The sequence below is a fragment of the Haliaeetus leucocephalus genome, unplaced genomic scaffold, assembly GCF_000737465.1.
Source record: "Haliaeetus leucocephalus isolate CR32 unplaced genomic scaffold, Haliaeetus_leucocephalus-4.0 Scaffold932, whole genome shotgun sequence".
Classification (NCBI taxonomy): Eukaryota; Metazoa; Chordata; class Aves; order Accipitriformes; family Accipitridae; genus Haliaeetus; species Haliaeetus leucocephalus.
The window spans coordinates 10,970,153-10,992,102 of NW_010973368.1; the positions used below are offsets into that span (position 1 = coordinate 10,970,153).

At 36.8% G+C, this 21,950-nt stretch overlaps 1 protein-coding gene across 2 annotated transcripts in view; it reads right to left on the reverse strand.

Moving 5' to 3' along the window:
* The window catches only part of TTC7B (tetratricopeptide repeat domain 7B), a 125,540-nt gene that overhangs the window by 71,923 nt on the left and 31,667 nt on the right, over positions 1 to 21,950 (reverse strand). For both annotated transcript variants that reach the window (XM_010583822.1, XM_010583823.1), the window contains 7 exons: positions 19,777 to 19,949; positions 15,113 to 15,176; positions 9,785 to 9,922; positions 4,988 to 5,071; positions 3,670 to 3,774; positions 2,174 to 2,291; positions 1,919 to 1,976 (listed from right to left, as the gene is read on the reverse strand). In XM_010583822.1, coding sequence (XP_010582124.1) covers positions 1,919 to 1,976; positions 2,174 to 2,291; positions 3,670 to 3,774; positions 4,988 to 5,071; positions 9,785 to 9,922; positions 15,113 to 15,176; positions 19,777 to 19,949 — 740 coding nt within the window. The remainder of the gene's footprint in view (positions 1 to 1,918; positions 1,977 to 2,173; positions 2,292 to 3,669; positions 3,775 to 4,987; positions 5,072 to 9,784; positions 9,923 to 15,112; positions 15,177 to 19,776; positions 19,950 to 21,950) is intronic.

Genomic DNA, 21,950 nt, shown 5'->3' on the forward strand with positions numbered 1-21,950 from the left:
GTGTACAAGCGGGGGGGGGGGGGGGGGAAGGAACAAAGAAAACCCCAAAGCATCAGAAAGATACATAAAAGGCAGATGCAATCAGTCCCATGTTCCCAACACTTTCTGTGTATATTTCAAAGCTCCATATTGCTACAAAACTGAAGTTCCACTCAACCTATATAGCTAAAGGACATCTGTAATGGTTCACTGAAGAGATGCTAGGTATGTCTTCAGATTGCAGCTGGCACTATTTGCTGCTAGAAAGTCTTCAAAACTGAACAGTTAAGAAGGTATCAAGAGACTTATTGTTCAGCTGTAGAGAATGAAACAGAAAAGTTCCTGGGTGAAAGAAAACATAACACACAACCAAGCAACAGTATACAAATAGAGAGTGTGAAAGAGCAATTTTGCAGTGATAAGCTGCTGAATATTGTTTGAAAAATAGTTCTCCTAACCTACTGTTTACTGCTTATTCTTTTTGCACTCAAACCACTTATTGTTTTTCTAGAGCAAACTAATAAAATATTACCACAATAAGCAGTATGCTGCCTATAAAAGCATCCTCATATTTATGGGTGGTCCAAACACTGTGCAACCTCAACCCTCAGAAAATGGCAATTTTCCAGACAGATCGATAGCAGGGAACAACTCTCAGAATTTTGGGTATCGCTACACTAAACTGGAGGGTAGAATCAGCAGGAACTGAGCTCGAATAGATTAGCTTCAAGGTATGGTTCATTTAATCCCTTACTCTTTCAAAGAATCAGCAGAAGAAAGCAATTCACTATTAGAATCTCAAAAGTAGTGTATGGGTAGAAATGGTGAGAAATGGTTAGCACAGTAGTTTTGAAACAGTGATGATTAAGTCAGTGGTAAGAGGGATGGGTGAGGAACTGAGGTATAAACCAGGAGGTAGAAAGTTCAGTCTCAACATGGAGAAAGAATGCTGAAGTAATAAAAAACTATTAAAAACATTAAGGAACAGGAAGAGCAAAGATATGTTAAAACATATTTACATACAGAGGAATAGTCAAGACAAGACAGAAAAAAGAAGGACCAATACATACCAGCCTCACTCTAAAGTTACCTGCAAAAACACTTTTTCAACCCTATCCCCTCAGATACAAAATCACCAACAAAAACCTGAGACTTCATATTCACATTAATGCACAAATCAGTTTCACTGAAGCATTTCGGCCTATCTCACCAAAGCAGGGTTTTCAAGGGTATATAGACATAAAACCAGACATATTTAAGGTGCTGCAGCACTTCTGCCAGCTTTATCATCAAGATTTGTTTCTTCTATAATTAGGGTAGAGATGTTTTCATTCACCTGTTTAATGTCATTTCATTTGTAGAGTCAAACCCTTGAGAACGAACTAGTCATCCCCAACAGCGCGACCTCTGTGTAAGGCACTTGACTTGAAAGACGGGGCATTTGCATTGTCACTGCCTGTTAAATCTCCAGGTAGAATTTTTTCTTTCCCCCTGCATTTCACCCCTCATCCACAGCAGCAAGGCCTCAATTATTGCTCTGCCTCGACAGAGATAATTGCAAAAGCCTGCGATACAATCTGATCAGCAACCAACTCTTCTAGAAACACTATCACATGGAACCATGACTTGAAACCTTGCATCATAAAAATTTCCCTTCTAGATCATAACAGAATACTCCTTTGAGAAAATATTTCATACTGGAGAGCAACACAAATGTCTTTAAAATGAAATAAAAGGAAATCCTTAGAAATCAGTTTAGATACTTATGACAGAAGATGATGAAGTAAATGCTAAAGAAATACATTCAGCACTCATGAAGGAGACTCCCAGAGGTGAAATCCTCATTACACATTCTTTTACAAGTCCCTCTTTTTAACACATAATAAAAGCCTTTCACTACATAAAGCAGAATGAAATGAAAAGATTAACACCCACTCACCTCTGAAATGCAAGAAGAGCCTTTCTCTGCAAGACCTCTTGCATCCCTCGCAAAGATGCTAAAAAGGATATATTTAATCAGTGATAGGCAAGATCAAGAGATTTCATTGCACATGCTCATTGAAGAAGTTTTAATACATTGACTGAAAAAAAAGGTTGCACACAGAAGCTTTAATTTTAAGTCTAGCGTTTTGCTAGGTATCCTTTTTTAGACAACATGGGAATTACCAAATGTGAATATTTATTCTTATCTTACCATCAGTAGCCTGCAGACTGTAAGTCAACCCCAGTGCCAAGTAGCCTTTTGCTTTGAACTCTGATGTTTTGTCCCCAAGATCAACAACTGTTTTGGCAAATCTTTCAGCTTCTTCCAACTGAAAATATTATAAAACATCCATGTAAGTCTAAAATTAGCTAAATCTTACATTATAATGAGAAGAACACATAGCATGTGTATTATGCACACTGAGTCTGTTGAAATCTCAGCCATGATTGCTTTTAAGGACTATTTCATTTTTCACTACACTTAATTTTCCTTCTAAATACTGAGTAAAGAACACAGATTTTAAGCTGAAGCACCCATTCCTATGGTTGAGACAAACTCTGGCACATAACACACAGTTCATTCTAAACTTATAGTGGTTTTGCCTTTTTTTCTTCCTTTTTTTTTTTTTTTTTTTAAATTAAAAAAGGCATTTCTGGTCCATATATGCCATCTATCATTTTTGCATTTCATAAATAGAGTTCTTGCCCCATGAACCATTTCTTTAGGAAAATCAGTTACAAGAACTATGGCTCCAACCCTGCAAAAAAAGTATAGCCGTGCAAAACTCTGCATCACATACACTATTGCTGAATGTATACAAGCTCATAAATAAACATGTAAAAGATCAAGACATAACTGCATACCCATGCCAGCACACTATTTAACAATCTAGTATGAAAGAAATAACATTTGAATCCATTCCAGTAAATGTAAATGCTAAGTACAGTAAGCTACTCCACATGGAGTCAGTCCATAGGGAACAATTTACAGAACTAGGATCTACGTTAATTAAGACTGTATTTTTGTCAGCATCAACAAGTCATGTTTCTGCTACTGCACTATTTTCTCAATTTCTGATTGTGACCCTTCCCCCTTCTTTTCCTCCTTTTTTAAATATACTCATTCTTCTAAAAGTTACACGTGTAATCTTGAAAACCACATGATGATCTCTGATCACCTTGATGGTTTTTGTACAGATACACCAATTTCAAGGTTATCTAAAATACAACTCAAGTAACACTTTTTAAAAAGACACTGCCCCTACTAGGAATTCATGAACCCCAGCTGCCTGCAAACATGGTATTACCAGACGATTCTCTTGAATATAAGAGATTTGTCTCGTTATTCATTCAATTATTTATAAATAAAAAAAAAAGTTATTTTCCTCTCGCACCAAGGAAACAGAAGTCTAAGTTGCATTTTTAATCTCTGTATGCCAATGTTTCAATTTCTAATACATTTTTACCCATATCTTAGATTAGTATCAAGATATGCTACCTTGATAAACATAACCATTGCTGTCAAATATTTTAAATTAGCCATGCAAACATGGATGTACATGTGCATACACATATTTGTGCTGTATTTATAGAGATGACCAAGTGCATGTAGTAACTGTGCAAAACTATTTGCTACATCCCTAAACCACTATTTTGTTGCATATTAGCACAGCTCTTGCTGAAAAGACAAAGAGTGGCAAAGCTTACCCAGTGGAGAGATCCCATACAGAGCTTTGCAGCAAGGAGTGGAATAGTTGCATCATCTGGTTTCAAACGTATACATTCCTTCAAGACTTTAACAGCTCGAGCAGACTGTTAAAAACATTTTCCATTGAAATTACTAAAAGCATAAATATGTTTCACAGATAGAATTCAATCACTTTATTTTTCCCATGTGAACGAGACATTACTAAACAATTTGTTGACAATTTGTCACGGCTCCTCAACCAAGTGAAACGCAAGACTTTAGGCACTGCTGTTGTTATTTAACCCCTATGAACTATCATTAAGTGTCCCCAGTGAAACATTTGCCCAGAACATAATTCCAGTGGTACATAATTGAGAAAATAGTTTTGAGATGCATTTAAAACTTTGCTAGGCCTGTAAGCTCACAACATTTGAGCCAGGCAAAGGAAAGAGCAGGAACAGGACAGTCTTCAGAACAAGCAGAGTTTTAGTGTTCTTTGGGAGTTAAAACAGCATTTAGGAATAGCTCTGATACAAGATTGTATAACAGACTGGCACTGCTCCTCTTTTTTTAATTAATTTGCCTCCATCCAATCTCAGTTTAGAAGATAACTCAAAGTAAACAGAGAATGGGAAGAAGAATCAAGCCTCTTCAGAACCAATGTGCTTCTGAAAGTATTGTCTAAAGAAGATAGAAATCATTCCTTTCCCCCATGCTGAAGTTACCCCCATTGAGAATGATCTTCTAGAAAATCAGTATTATTTACATTACATAATGAATGGGATTTATTTTCTATAACATGACAGGGAAAAGCAAAAAGAACTGAAAATAGAAGATTGCATCTGATAACATTAAAGTTCCTAGGTTATATAAAATTTAAAAAAAAATCCATCTCACTTTAATTGCACAGAATACACAGTCTCAAATACAGTAATATTAAAAAAAGACACAGTCAGAAATTCCCAAAGAAAAAAAAGCAACAGCATCATGAAACAGTGTTAATTTGTACCTAAGCGTAAAATTCATTCATCAAAACAGCACTTAAGTTGTTACTGGATAATATGATCTGGTAGAATTCACTACTTACACTCGATTAGCTTAGCTTAAGCTTGTTGGCAAGATAACTCCTATCATCACCTTTCAGTGTTGCTAAGTTAGAAACTATTGAAATAACATTCTTTATACAGCACTAGGCATAAATTCAGTAGTACAGTGTACTTAGCTGATTTAAGGATTAGAATTATTTTCAAAAACACTACAGATGAAAATTACAAAAGTGCCAAATGTTGTTATCAAAAGCCATCAATAGAAGAATTACATCAAAAAATTAAGACTTACTTTTCCTGCTGCCATCAAGGACAATGCAAATTGATACCAGAGATGGAACTCTTCAAATGCAAACTTCATGGCTCTTTCTAAACACTAATTTTGGGGGGAAAAATGTTATTTAAGGGCACATTCTTCAATTATTGAGAAGATACACTAGTATAAAAATTTTCTTATAGACTCATACCTAAAATACACTTAATTAAAAATTTAAATAATTCAAATAAATTAAGTGAAAACAGCTGCCAGATTCTATATGGAAAAAAACCAACTGAACAGAACACTGATTTCCCATTTAGTATGCTTGTTTAAATGCTCCTGCTGGTACTGTCCTATTTAGTCTGAAAGAAGGAATGATAAATATCAGCTTACTGAAGGCACCAGCTGCAAAAGGCAGGAGATAAGTCTTAAGTGAAAAGGAAAATTGTACACACACTCTTCCCAAATTGGGAACAAGCAATGGCACCACAAGTAGTTATCAGTACCACTTAAAGGGGGGGCGAGGGGGTGGTAAAGGTTCACCTGACAGCATTATTTCTAATTTTAAGAATTTTAAATTCATACTCAATATTTTGCTGAAATTTTCAACTTAATAGCTGAATGCCAAAAGGAAATTCATTATTACTATACTGAGATTAAATATATTAAATTAGCATTATACACTAATTTTGAAGGTTTCATATCTGCTGTTGTCAATAAGAAATATTTCATTTCACTATGCTCATTTTTACTAATCAGGCGAGCTCCAGAGACTCAAAAGGTGCAACACTTTTCTGGATTAAACTGATTTAGCAATTAACTTTCTAGTCTGCAGATTCCAATCTCATGAAGCAGCTTTTCTGCTCTGACAGCTACAATGTAGATGCTGAACTGTAATACCACAAATTATTTTTCATATTCAAACTCAGCCTTAACATTACAGAAAGCACAGCCAGGTGTAGCATGTTCCCACACTTTAACAGAACCTGAAGCAAAGAACAGCACTGAGGATGAAACAAAACAAATACAAGAAGTGCATTATTTGCTACATATAAGTAATGTATGCTAGAATTTTTCCTATCAACTTCTCCAACTTCTTTATTTTCTTCCAGTTAGAATTGGCAATTAATTTTTAATTAAGCAAGGCCTAGAAAATAAGGGTTTTATTTTTCTAATTGTAAACAAGTACCTTCATATAATTAATGCACGTGCATATGTGTATAAGGTAGTTTTTGATAATTTTGTAATTATGGGAACACAGGACACAACTGTAGATTATTCTACATTGAGTTTCAACATACTAATGATCTATTTACCGTTCTTTTTCCTTGGCTTCGTTCAGTATGAAATGTGACAAATTACACGATTTTTTTTCTTCATAAGATCACAAGATTGGTGGTTAGCATGTGTGGAGTAAAGGGATCTACGTGCATATATACGTATGTGACGTACACAACAACATGAACACCAGATAAACTGGGTTCTTCTGAACCAAATAACAAAAAGTAATTTCAAAGAGCAACAGGTTCCATCAAGAAATCAATGAGAGATACATAACAAGCAATAGTACCCTGGAAAACTGCAAGTTGAGATAATGTTCAGGATAATGGCAACTGACTTAACTAATTGAGAACACATTCAGCACAATCCCTCTCCTGAAAGGCAGAAATGCACCTGTTGGTACTGCCTCATAAATCATCACTGTATGAACAGGTAATGTTAAACGCATTACTGAATTTTGTTGCTTAGCACTATGGTCTCCTCCTGAAAAGAACATGCTTGAAGTTAGAGACTTAAAGACAAGTATCTAGGAAAATTTCTGATGGAAAACATCTCTCCTAGTAGGTCATTGATAAGCTCAATATGTCATATCCTAAAAAGCTTAAAAACCGACTTGATGACAGTCAAGAGTACTTTTGTTTAGGAAAGAATTATGACAGTAGAAAGTTCTTTCATCTAGTTGAAGAAGCCATAAGAAACTGAAAGCCCATTGTATACAAACTCCATAAAGAAATGAGACCTTTTCAATTAAGAACATGACTGAGCATTAGAACAGTTTAACAAGGATGAAACAGATCTTTGATCATTTAATGTTCTTATATCACAGCTAACTACTTCTGTAAGTAATCAGCTATAGCTAAACCAGAAGATGATAACAAGATACTGGAACTGGTGTGTGAATACCACTTCCACGGTTAGAATAATGGTGCTTTCTGACTTGAACCTATAACAGCTCCACTAGTGCAATCATAATTAGCTCACAGAGAATGAAGCCAGCAAAAAATTATATGCCTATGACATAACTGAACAGAATGTTTTTACATTTCTGAATTTGTGTTTATTGTACTACTTTAAATTATAAAAGCTTCAGACTACGGGCCACAGGGTTTGAGGGAAGATATCCTCTAACCACTCACTAAACTGTAAGAGCTTCTTGAAGTCTATGTTTTCCACTGTGCTTTGCATGAGAAGAACTGGAACAAACGAGATGTTCTAACCATTTCCTGATAAGCTCCTGCTGCAGCTGTTTGTCTAGAGTATCCGTATCCTAAAATAAGTATCATCTATTATACCAGGTCTTCATAAGATGATTTTTTGATATTCAGAATAGATACTTCATGGACATATAATAAATACATTTTAATTATTCTGTATTGAAAAGCATTTTTCAAACATATAAGAATTATTTTCTATTTTTCAAAGAGAACATTTCAAAAGAATATACATACAATTTTGATGGAATATAACTACAAAGATGCTAGACCCAGATTAAAAAAGAACACAAAAAGACCTTAAAACAAGCGTTAGGTAGACTTCAGGTGTCAAAGCCCAAGGCAATGGCTAAAAACCCTCAACTAAGAAGCTGGTCAAACATGGAGGCTCTTTAACTTTCCAGATACTCGTGGTTCTGCTTTTGTCTGTAACCAAGATCACCACCAGCACAAGCAGCTTCTAAAAGGCACTGAAACCAAAGATCTAAGTCAAGTTAAAACACCTTCCATCAGAACATTCAACTGTGCTCAAAACACAGAAGGAAAAGGAACAGGCAGTGGTGCTTGTCTGTCAGCTACAGGGGCTAAACGAATCACACAAGCAGTGAGGGAAGCAAGCTCTATGCTCTTCTCCATGGGAGGGGACTATAAGACTTTCCTCCTACCCTTCAGGGTAATGTCCTAGACTTCAAGATACATGGCGAAGAACAGAGATACCTCTAGCTTTCCTGGTGAAGCCAAAAAACTTCTCTATTAAGAAAGGCAAGAAGAATTGCGAACATGAAGTTGCATCTATTGTGACATAAATGCTGCCCAAAGTGTCCCAAAGGAGACAGTGGAGGAATCCCAGGAACCTGTGATGTTCCCATTAATATAATGGTTGTTTAACATTTGAAAACAGACAAAAAAAACACAACAAAAAAACCCCCATCACGACACCACAGACAAAATAAAAGAATCAGAATTGGAACCTAGGGCTACACTACCCCTGCCTCATTGCTAGGTTTAGTATATAGAAAGGAAAGGTTGCCAGCTGCTTAAAGAAAAAAGAAATCAGTTACCTTTTCAAGTGTTTTGGTTTTTGGGGGGGATTTTTTCGTTTTTTTGTGGTTTTTTTTTTTTTACAGTACCTGTCGATTTCTATCCTTTAAAAAGTTCTAGACTAAAATATATGGAGAGTTATCTCTTGCAGCTTTGGTATAATCGCCTAAAGGTGACTTCCATGAAGGTCATAGTGTCTGTAGTGGCAAGTAAATGGAAATATTCCTGATTAGATTATGTTGTAGGATGACAGTCCTGTACAACCTTTCATACTCTTTAGTTTTGTGAAAGACTTTCTATTGGACTGATTAAAACTGACTTGTATGCATAACTTGCAGCTATGAAGTACTTTCAAGAAGAATACCCAAATTCAGAGCTTAACATCACAGGAGATGCAGGTTAAAGGGTGACTATCAACATAACATATCCAGAGAAGAACTAGGGGGGGTGGGGTGGTGGTGTCATAAGAGTCCTCTATTATGGTAGAGAGAAACCATTTCTCAGCAAATTAACCCCTGGATATGGATATGCCTTCCTACCACACATGCTGAAGTATTCCTTCTGGATACCAATAATTAACAGTGGTCAGCAACAGTATCCTGCTGCTGGGTGAGCACCGTTTTGATCAGCAGAAAGCTCTGCTCTGCCCAGAGAGCTGTAGTTGCTTCTCAGATATAAAACTGTTAATGATACATGAAAATTTCCTGAAGAAGTTGCCACAATCTAACAAAACACATTCAAGTTGCATAATAAAACACAAGACATTTGAGACAGAGAACGCACTTTCCTACAGACCTGAAAAAGTAATACATTTTCATTTTATTAACTTCAAAGCCATTTTTACAAACTATGAGGACTTTGGAGCACTACAAATATTATCAGGTGTAAAAGAAAGTTTTCTTTTGAAATAAAATATCACAAATCCTTTTTCTAGGTATTTATATTTATCATTGATATTCACAACAGCTTTTATCTTTTGCCGTTCCTTCCTCCTGTCTCCATTTAATGTGTATCCTTTTAAGCAGATCCATGCCTCCCTGCCTAAAGACCGTCTGAATTTCTATGCCATTAAACATCTACCACACCTTTCACACAATTTCTGTGCTTGACCACCTCAAGTCACTTGTATAATTTTAGACAGTAAACTTTCTGGGGTGGAAACTACCTACTGTATTTATACAGTAGTCAGAATGACAGTGTCCTATATTTGCTTAGCCCTTAAGTACTATCACAATTAACATGATTAACAGAAATAAGCAGTGAAGACACAGTTGAATATTCACTATTATCAACAAACCTCTGAGAGCATTTCATATTGGCCTCTTCTTCCCAAGGCTATAGTAAGTAAATCGTAGACTACAGATGCACTTTGCAAACTGATGATACGATCATTTTTGTGTTCTGGTATTCTGCTCAGTACAGCATCACGGTTAGCCTGAAACATGCCACGAAAAAAGAAACAAAGTAAAGCATTGTAATCCAACTTGTATTTTTGCTCAAGTAACTACCATTTTATTCAGACTGACAGTCAGCAGTTGATATAGGTGATACAGAGACAGTATCTGCTACTAATTTATAGACAGCAAGAATCACCAATTTTGTATGTTAGTGGCAAGATTTATGTTTCTATATGGATCTATTTTTAATTACTTGATTTTAATTACTTGATTCAAACTACATAAATTAGGTAATGTATTTAAAATTATTGAAGAGTTCTTAGAAACCAAATAAGGGGGTTTTTAATATAATGTATATTCGTCTTCTAAGATTTAACTTAATTTTTTGTATGCTAGTAAAACATATTAGAAGGATCTTCAAATCCTCTATTTCAGCTTTTGTAAAATAAGGCAATCAATTTCTTTTCTCTTCATAACATTATGACACTATCCTCTCACTTATGATTGGTAACCAGCCCAGGATAACCACAAAATCACCTTCAGGAGTTACTAGTGAGAAGTAAAAAACTGTCCCTGGTTCTGAGCACAGGTTTGGAATCAGGCCATGTTTGCAATAAGGCTTTATACTTTCAATACTGTTTTGTGAAAGGCACATTGCAAACCTAATTCCGTAATTAAACTTTTTCTTTCAAGAAGGAAGACAGCTGAGCTAGAACTGCATTAAATGAATCGACCATGTTCACAGAGAAATCTTGTTAAAGAGCTAAGGATAAAATTCAGGTCTCCCAGTAGCTAAGACTACCTGTATTGAACTACCCAGTACTTCTCCCACTACACTTTCAAGCTTATACCTTATCTTGATATCTTATCTATTTCTAGATTTCTTGATGTTTAATATTCCCATTGGTACAGATGCTAGTATAGCTGGTAGTTTGAAGTCAGAAGTTAAAGATCCTTCTCTCTTCTCCTCCCTCTCTTCCTTTTCTTTTTTTTTATTACACTGGGCATGGCCCCCTTAATACATTTACTTATATACACTGAATTTTAATGGGCAGCTTATTTCCCCCTTTTTCAGAGGTGAGGAGTGACACACATCAAGGGATAATAAATTGTTTCTCTGCTTTAAAAGGGTAACATTTTAAGCTCTGAACATACTCAATACATTTTTAAAATCAGAATAATTAAATACTGAAATAAATTTTCAAAGAGATACATAGAGCGTAAAATGTACAGACATTTCAGGAATTATCAACTGAATAATCCACAGCTTGGTTTGAAAACACACGTCCCTGCACACACACCCCAAAAGAGACAATTTTGCTTTCTTTTGATCAAGACATCTTTGGCTTCTGCTTTCTACACTGCATAAATATTTAGTCAGCTTCAAGAACTTCTTCCTTTTTAACTTCACATTTAATTGCTATTTGACTCAATTCCTTGCAAGTATAGAACAATCTATGCACTAGCACTTCTTGTGAAAAAATGGCTGACAATGCCAAAGTAGTATTATAGGAGAGGATGCCTTGTAGGTATTAAAGATATCTTAAATATTTGAACAAACATTTTCTGCGTAATTATAAAACAGAATGTACATACAAACTTAAGTGCTCGGTATTTCAGAACTGCCACAGTCTCAGATGTAATAAAGTGACTATTAGTTAAACTGCAATGTGTCAGTTGGCCACGCTTACCCTTTGAGCCTGAGGCAAAGGCAAGCAGTATAACTTAGTTCACCCACAGTGGAAAAAAGGATATGCTCAGCCATTTTACCATCAGCTAGGAATAACACATGAGGCTTAGCCAAGGAGGTGGTGATCAGTGAAACGAAGTCCAGCTGGAGGCCAGCAACTAGCAGTGTACCCCAGAGATCGATACTGGGCCTGGCCCTGTTCAAAATCTTCATTAATGATCTGGATGATGGGGCAGAGTACCCTCAGCAAGTTTGCTGATGATACAGAACTAGAAGGAGGAATTTGATACGCCAAAGGGCTATGCTGCCATCCAGAGGGACCTCAACAGGCTGGATGAATGAGCTGACAGGAACCTCATCAAAGGCCTCAACAAAGACTTGGAAGTGCAAAGTCCTCCACCTGGGAAAGAACAACCCCAGGCACCAGTACATGCTGGGGGCCACCAGGCTAGAAAGCAGCTTGGCAGAAAAGGACCTAGGGGTCCTGGTGGACAACAAGTTGAACAGAAGCCAGCAATGTGCCCTTGCTGGAAAGAAGGCTAGTGGTATCCTGGGCTGCATGAGCAGGAACATTGCCAGCAGGTCAAAGGAGGCAATCCATCCCTTCTATTCAGCACTGGTGAGGCCACACCTGCAGCACTGGGTCCAATTCTGGGCTCCCCAGTACAACAGAGATATAGAGCTACTGGAGATAGTCCAGCAAATGACCACTGGGATGAATAAGGGACTGGAGTGTCTCTTCTGCGAGGAAAGGCTGAGAGAGCTGGGACTCTTCAGCCTGGAGAAGATAATGCTCAGGGGGAAAACCTTATCAATGTGTACCTGAAGGAAGGCTACAAAGAAGATGGAGCCAGGCTCTTTTCAGTGGTGCCCAGTGACAGCACCAGAGGTAATGGGCACAAACTGAAACACAGAGGGAACATCAGGAAACACTTTTTTTACTGTGAGGGTGACTGAGCACTGGCAGAGGTTTCCCAGGAAGGCTGTGGAGTCTCTGACCTTGGAGATATTCAAAAGGCACCTGAACACAGATGCAGCCTGCTCCAGGTGGCCCTGCTTGAGCAGGGGGATTGGACAAAATGACCTCCAGAAGTCTCTTCCAATCTTAGTCATTCTGTTACTGCAGCTCAGCTGACAGGCAGCAACATGTACACATACTGTAACATGAAGATGTCAGTCCTTCAGATCCCACCTTTCTACTCGTTCCTGCCTAGGTAAGGAAAGGCTGGTCTATACTTCACAACTGTAACAGCTAGAATACAAGGACATCTTACAGTAAGAGTGATGGCAGAGTTGCAGCTGACTTTCCTCATTAGGCATGACAATACACTGTAGCAGCAGTCATGAGGCTAAAAGAGACATTTTGTACTCTGAAATGTACCTATAAGAGAATTAGAACACTTGAAAAGCACACAACTATCTTTCCCAAAGCATTTCTTTCATAAATATTATAATTTAAATCTTACTCAAAGCATCCTTTCTGAATTCAGAAATTAAGGGAACTCAAGGTGACACAAAAGTAGCATTTCTAATCCACTAGCAAGATTCAATTTTCTGGATATAGGTTGCACTAGATCTAATACAAATAAGAAGTTATGATGTTAGAGTGCACCACTTCCCTGAAACTAGCAGTACAATTTAGGGCTTGTATATACACAGTGATTTGATTACTTTTACTTACACAAAATGCTACTTATATGTCAGATCCTCATTCTATTTTTCAATATTTACTTGACTAAGTTCTTGAGGACAGAAGTCTTGACACCTTATCTGTGTTTTTACTAATTCATAGACAATGCAAGGAAAGGATCATACTACTATAATAAAACAACACCATCTCAAAACAGCAATGATTACTCAATCTTCTGTAACTGTTCTTATTTCTTTCCCAAATACTGGTTTCAAAATTGTAAATCACATACTACTTCATAACTACTACAGATAGAAAGTTAGCATGCACTGAAGCTGAAGTAACAGCTCTCAACTCTCAGAAAGAGAAGTTTGTAGTGATGTATATTTTTATGCTCAATCTTCCCCCTTCCCTCCTCCAAAACTAATTTGAACAAATGACTTAGCCAAAGTAAGTCAATCGTGAAAGATTTTATACTCCCCCGAAATACACTCTTTTGCCTCAGATAACCTGCAATAATTACTTGTAAAGAAAAAAAGTATTGAAAGCTTGCTAAAGGTATATGCTCTACAGTGACAAGCATTTCATGTAATTAGGCAGACCTAATTCACAAAGGAAAAGCTGTAAGTAACCTGAAACGAGACTTAACAGGGCAGTACTTTGTTTTTTGGCTTCTTAACACTGATATGCAAGGAAGTACACATGCAAATACAGTAATCAGTAGTCAGATCCTGCAGAACTGAGACTGCTTCCACTTCACACCATGACCACAGTTCACATCAGAATTGTGTGTCTCTCCATGAGCTGCTCAGGCACCTTACACAGGCACAGGCGGTCCCTTTCAGTGGTAAGTATGTACTGCAGCAAAACCAACATGATATATGGAAATGTTTCCTCAGTCTAGTTTTCTGGTGACAGATTCTGTCATGAACATTGCAAGGCAGATCACTAGGAATAAGGAAAGTAGTCCACCCTACAATGTAAATATTTGCCACTTTAAAATAGTTCAAATAGGACAATGTTCCCTAAAACGTTCTGATCCTATTTAACTGTATCAAAACAGAAATTATGCCAGAGCATGAAATCATTTGAATCACCTATAGAACTTAAGAGACTAAGTCTCATTGATGTGCGGTGAGACAGACTACTATATGATGCCTCAGATTCTAGAGGTTCCACCCTTCCAGTTAGAAAAACAGCAAAATTCCAGCTTCAGCTTTTCATTTCTGCCATCTGAGAACATAGAACTGACCTGGTATGAGAATGTCAGTATGTGGCAGTTAATAGATGACTAGTAAAATCATACTAGAGGAAAATATGAAAGGCTAACAAAAGGCACAAGTAGGCCATTGAAAAGAATCACCTATTGATGAAATGAGGACACTAAAAAACAAAAGAAAAAAAATATCCAGTAGCAAAGGCTGAATGCCGGTATCATTAAAAATCATTTACAATTTTCAATGATATTTGAGGTTTAATTCACAATGGAAAGTATTTTTTGGCTATGTTTATTATGCTCATCTAGTAGTCTTTGATTTGGTTTTTACAACAAAAATAACTTACATTTTGAGTCTGTCTGAATGGCAACAAGCTCGTGTAACAGTGGTTCATACTGATAAGTGATGCCAAATGAAAGACCTGGCTTTGTGTTCACCTGCCTATGGTTAGAAGAAAGCTAGGTTCAGCCACTCTAAAGGAGAAAAACTCCTATTCATAACACTTGCAGACCTCATCTTGCTGGCTCACAGGAACAGAAGCTTGCATTTCAGAAGTAACTGCCTGCCTTCCTAACAGAAAATGAAACACAAGTCAAAGTAAGGCATGACAAAAAAAGTTCTATTTTCATTTTAAAAAAAACAAGGAAAACACACACTTACAGCATACACACATTCACTCTATTTTACCTACCATAGATTCACTAATAAGCAGCAACAGTAAGGCTTCTTCTGTATTTTCTTGAGGACAAAAGATGCTGTTCAAAATGAGAATTTAATTATTTAAGCAGAACACATTATTTTTAGGAGTAGCTTACACAAATATAGTAAGAGTACTGTAAAAACTTGAAAATTTCCAGAACAGAGAGTAACTTGCATAGAAAAAACAATTGGTTAAAATGCATTTCTTTGCAATGCTCTAAATTTGCATTTCAGGAAAGTTGGCCAAACACAGTAAGAGAACAAAACCACCACAGCTGTCAGAGTTGAACACATTCAAATATCCCAAAATTGCACATAATTTGACAACCATAAAAACTGTACCCATAGTTTTACTAGCCTCTGGCACCTAATCGATCTGAGCTGAATCTACATCACCATCACTGATTCAAAGGTTGGCAACAAGAAACTCTCTCACAAGAACAAGATAACTTTTGTATTTTAGGCAATATGTGGATAAATAATTCTATTAGTCTTTCATCAGATACGCTTGAGAATTGTTTTCCTGATGCAATCAATAGCTGGGAGTATTTTTAACAGAGCCATGGCAATCTCTGCCTGCTTGCCATAACCGCTGTTACTTCCAAGCAGTTAAAATATTTTGGTTTTAATGAAGTAAACTTCCTTATGACTTAATACTGAAGGTTTGCATAGGACTAGTTGGCAATCTTTCCTGCTTTCTCTGAACACTGGATGCTTTCTGAATACTTTTCTATGCTGGTGGACAGACAACAGTAATCTGCATTGGGTACATGACTGGTAGGAATTCATTCATTCATTCTCTCTCTCTCACACACACACACAAAAAAAAACCCCAACCAGTGACTATGTTTTAACTCTTCAGATTTCTTTCTCTAAACAACTGTTTCTGGATTACCACAAGTACTATTTCCTGTTAATTCAGACCAATAGTTCCACAATTAACTGTTTAAGTGTAGAAAATAATTTCTTGTTGTTAATAAGCAATTCCTATTGTCCCAAGGGTGCTTAAACTACAATAAATTGCAGACAGGAAACCAAACTTGTCTGATATTAAAACATCTTTTGGGTTTTTTTAAATGCACTAGAAATTTGAGCAGTAATTAAAAGCCTGAAAGGAAATGGAAACTAAAACACTTCTGAACTCCAGGCAGTTTGGAAAGCAACATTGCGAACGTATTGTGGTAGTACACAGCAGCTAAGACCCCAGGGAAGTTGTTTTGTTGTTGGATTTTTATTTTTTAATCAATGCAAGTTGCTTACCAGATTTTGAAGAGTGTTCTTAATCTCAGAAGACACTTTTATTTTTACATAACAAAGAAATTTCAAAACACAGTTACTCATGAATAAGAACCACCCCGAGAAGGGAATGAGGAGTGAAAAGAAAGCATCAGGGAGCTCCCCATTTACCTATCCAGTCTTCAATGCAGAATTTAGCAACCTGGAAGTAGATTTAACCTGACCGACTGGCAATGGTTTACAGAAAGCAGAATAACGACTGGAAATAGTTGCTAGAGAAATTACTTTCTCAGAGAACAAAGTGAAGTTGCTCCAAAGAGGACTACTAAAAAGTCACTTATCAAAATGAAAGCAAACATTATTTTCTCCTACAGCTTTGAATATATTTTGGTAAATAAGTTGATGTTTGTCTCAAACAGTGAAGATCCTCTTCATGCAGAAATTACTGGGAAAATTCTTTGACGTGTGTATGCAAAAAGCTCAGTTTAGTTGACTGAACTCAGACACTTTCTGTGTCTTCTGACAGTTGCAAGCATATGAGTAAAGTAATTCCAAGGCAACAGGGCAGAGCAAAACAGGCAACTGGAAGCATGAAATGGCTACTAACCAAAGGCCAACCAAGAAGTTAAACAGTTCTTCAACTGAGGATACCGAAAACTGAGGAGGCAGTAACACAGAGATCTACAAAATCATAAATGGTATTAACCAAATCACTTTCACCATCCTCAGAAGAACACAATGCAGTTACTTAATATATCAGGCAAGATATTTAAAAAAAAATAGTACGTATCAGACTCAGAGTTGGTGGTCAGATGAATACCTAGGAAGAATTTTCCTACGTATCTGTCTTGCTATTCATTGTCTTAGGTACCTACTTTCAATCACTGCTGGAGATGAGATACTTGGCTAGACATGTTTTATCTGATCTGGTATTAATGACTCTGACGTGCCAAAAGAAAAGGACTTAATTACATGCTCTGTTGAAATCGTGGAACTCATAACTTGCATGTCCCAAGAACAAGAAAATTACACTGAACAAAGCCCCACTTTTGCCAGGAGGCATGTTTCTACAAAAGCATGAGTTGAGAATGAAGAACATAAGTTTGAAAGACTGAGCCTGAGAAACCTGCTATAAGTATTCTGGATCAAGGAAGGAGAATTGCTAGAAATCTTTGAAGATAAGGCCATTCTACTTGCTAGTAATAATGACACCACAATTACATGGGCTCGCTGCTGTGTAAAGTATTCATGAATGGAAATCTGCAACAAATGCAGCTAAACAACTCAAATGCCTGAAGTATGACAGTATTTTACATTACAATATAAAGATACTGTGAACACTAAACCAAAACATCTCTTCAGAACTTAAGGTAGGACTACTTCTATAAGCAATCTACCACAGAAGCAGATTCTTTTGCACATAACAAGGTCACATTATGGAAAAAAGCTTTCATATTAACCAACAAGGCATATATACTGTAAGAGAGGAAAAGACTGTTCTTTAGGATTTGCTGTGTGAAACCAAATAGTTTGACTGAGAAAATGGGTGACTGCGTAACAGAGACTTTCTTGTGTTTGGGCAATAAATGCATACTTTTGAAGTGCAGGGATCAATGTATATCCGCAAACCTGGTATTTCCTTTTTACCAAAAAGGTTGCCTGCATGTACAGTTTGTTAATAGTGTACTTGCAGAGAAACACAGTAGTTGTTTTGGCAAATTGAATGTTCAAGTCTATGCCTGCATCTTTTCCTAAAGCTCAAAAGACTGCTTTTTAATGACTTCACACCCTAGACATAATCAGACAACAGTGAAATTAAAAAACTCACAACGCCTTGGTTTTAATCCAGCTAGACAACAATATTAAAAAGAAAAAAGAAATTATTTGGGAAAAAAGTGTCAACAATTTCATATGGAACAGACAACAGTCTCCTCAAAAGAGATTCCCAGATCACAACGATTTCACAGAATCACAGAATAGTTGAGGTTGGAGGGGGTGTCTGAGGATCGTCTAAGTACAGCCCCTCCACTCAAAGCAGGGTCAACTAGCAGGCTGCCCTGGACTACGTCCAGTTGGATTTTGAATAACTCCAGTGATATTCTCCAGACTCTAAAACCTCTTCCGTAAAATTTTTTTCTTAAGTTTAAATGCAATTTCAATCTTCTTCATCTGCATTATTTAGCACTACAGCAAACTACTACTTACAGCAAACTACTACTTTACTACAGCAAATCACAGTCTCAGCTAGATCATTATCTCCACTGTAACAATCTATTTCTCAGTTCTCTGGCTCACAGTGCTTTCCAGCATGTATCAAAACAAGCAAGCAATAGTTGTTGACTATATTAAATATATATATGTATACAAAATACAAGATCCCTCAAGGACTTGCATTTAGAATACAAGTAGAGCAGTGCAAAGGTTGCAGATTATGTAAAACAAGCATGCAACAAAGTTTCACCAGATCAAACTTAGTGCCACTAGCATAAAAAATAAATTTAAAAAGATGCAGCCAAGTGGTTAAGATTTCAACAATATGCTTTGACACAAGCATGTTACTTTCAGGCAGCAAGCAACCCACAAGGACTGTAATAAAGTGCAAAATTTTGTCATATATTTTAGGCACTGTCAGAGTGTGTCTAAGGAAAACAACTTTATCTTAGAAACCATGTTTCATTTCATCAGATACAAATAAACAACAAGCTATTAACTTTTAAGAAAAAAGTTCAAATTCAAGGAAATAGCTACCCACATTTAATACTAATAAATATTAATACTAATACTAATTGTGATCGGTTCTGAAAAAAGCCACACATTTTCAAGAAGGAAGCGACACACGCCAAAGCTACTCTAGAATTAACCATTGTATATGCCAAAACTAACCAAAGAAGATTAAAACGTAGCTGCCTTGGGAAATAAACTACCTTTGAAACTGCTAGATAAATTGCTAGATATGTTTTGGTTTCTTACGATGTTTCAGGGATGAATTTGAATCTCCATATTGCTAACTCTTTCCTTTCTATGATAAAGCAGAACAGAGGTCTAGAAACAGCCCACAACTTTTAAAATGTGCAATCTCAGACTTGCCACCCAGTTTGTGTTTTCTTTTGTATCCCAGGTATAAGAAGAGATATTGACTCTACCACATATCCCAGTATAGAGTAAAAGAAAAAAATATTGAGAATTGAGAACAAAAGGTCTCATGCATACAGTGCAAACTTCTGCTTGGAGAATCATGTTGCTTCCCTAGTTCTCTTCAGGGAATATATATATATATATATACACACACACAGCATGGGAAACACTCTCATTCACATTGCCCAATTCCTTCTACATTTTCAAAAATATAAACTAAATTACCCAGTGCACCGGGTAACAATTGCAATTATAGAAAGAAGAGAGTTATAAACTCAGCCATACTTTTCTCCAGTGTATACCCGCGGTCTTCTACTGAGCGCGTAATTCTTAGTATTTGAACCTTTTCGAAGTGGATCATCTAGGGGTGATTGGTGAGGAGGATCTTCCAGTGGATTCCAATAACTCTGTTCACACATGCCTCGTAACAAAATTTCAGCCAGTTGTCTTGCTATCGTCTGTAAAAGTGAAAGACAAATATTTTCCTTAGAAATGCTGAGCACAAAATCTTCAAAAATGCTTGGATTATTTTTAATGAAGACTAATCACGTAGACTATATTTTCTGTTATTTTAAAACATCCAAAAAACCAAGCATACTGCTGTTTGAAAGGTACAAGTACCCAGTTCAATTCTCTAAACACAAAGAAAAGAAATGGCAATAATGAACAATTTTTCAATTTTATCAGTTAAATCCAGATATTTCTGAAGTATCAACAACACCAACTGTTGCTCCTAAGAGTGGAGCACATCCAGGAGCACATTCAGATATTTTGTGCTCAGTAACCTCTACTGCCTCTCCAGGCCTGGAGCAAATGTTTCTGTGGGAGAGACCACAGTGGAGCAGATACTTCTCTATGGTCCATGCAGAGGACCACAGCGGGGCAGATGTCCACACTGCAGCCTGCTGAGAGGACCATGGCGGAGCACGTTGATACTCCCTCAAAGAACTGCAGCCCATGGGAGGGATCCCACACTGGAGCGAGGCAAAAGCATGAGGAGTAAGGAGCAGCAGAGAGGAACTGTTATGGACTCACTACAACCCTCCACCCCCCATGCATCACTCAGCGAGTGCGAGGGTAGGGAGAGGAGGTCAAAGACTCAAGAATGAAGGACTGAAGTTGAACCTGAGGAAAGGGGGTGGCGTGAAGGTGTTCTAGTTTTTCTCTTTGTTTCTCACCATCCTACTCTCTTTTAATTGACAATAAATTAATTTCCCCCAAGTTGAGTTTGTTTTGCCCGTGACAGTAACTGGTAAGCAAACGCCCTGTCTTTACCCTCAACCCACAGGCTTTTCTACCTTATTTTCTCCCCATCATGTTAAGGAAGGGGAGCGAGAGTGCAGCTGGGTGGATATCTGACAGCCAGCCAAGGTCAACCCACCACAGACAGTTACAGTCCAAGCCCCAACTGACTGGGGCTTCTGACAACTTGTACTTGAAGGTGCTGGTGTTTGCTACTGTTAGTAAGGCTCAGCAAGAGCATAATGAGGTTGTAGATCAGCATGAAAAAGTTTATTTTGACCAGCTATTTTTGGCACAATATATTTAAGTGTAGAAATACTTACATAAATATTATATTATTTAAGTAAATAATATTAATTTAAAGCTTTGAAGTCATCCCATAATCCATAACTATCAGGTTAATCTCCTCTTTAATGTTTAATACATAAGTATACAAGCTGCATGACTACATAGCATGATGATGAAAACTCAGAGATTAGTTCCAGGGCAGGAAAGAAGGCAAGATCTACACTTGCATCAGAATTGGCAGTATTTCCCAGCAACATTTCCCAGCAACAGATGTGTAATGTTTAAGCCACGGACAGCACCGTATGATCTGCATCTTTCACCTTAATTCCTACACCCCAAGAAGCCCTTCATCTCCTATTCTATTAAAGTTTGCAATACTATCCCTCTCCTTTGAAAGTCTGGTTTTTAATAATTTTAATATCCTTACTAGGAATCAGTCATTAAATGAATTAAGAAAACCAGTTACCGTCCCTATTACTACTCTGGAGTTTTAAAGGCCTAATATTTGGAAACTAATCTAGGACATTTTGAAAATCATTACATTAGAGCAAAAGATGTAAGCCTTGGCCTTTTACTGTATAGAAGATGCAAAAAAGATACATCGCTCTTTTGGTAAAGGTTTATTTTTTGATAATATAAATAACAAATTTTCACGGTTTTGCTTTTATTGTTTTCCTTTAAGAGGTTTTATTACAAAAATAAAGAAATAACTTGATAACTTCCAACTTAATAGAACACATTGAAAGATTCTGCTCTCTATCCTCACTCCCATTACCTTACAAAAAACATGAAAAGACACCCTTGTGTAACTACGGTAAGTCATAAAAGAGGGCAATTATGATTAAGGTTGAAAGTATGGTCAGTCAGAGACCAATCAGGTTTTAATCATAACCACAAACAGGAAAGAGAAATAGGGGAGAGACTGGGTA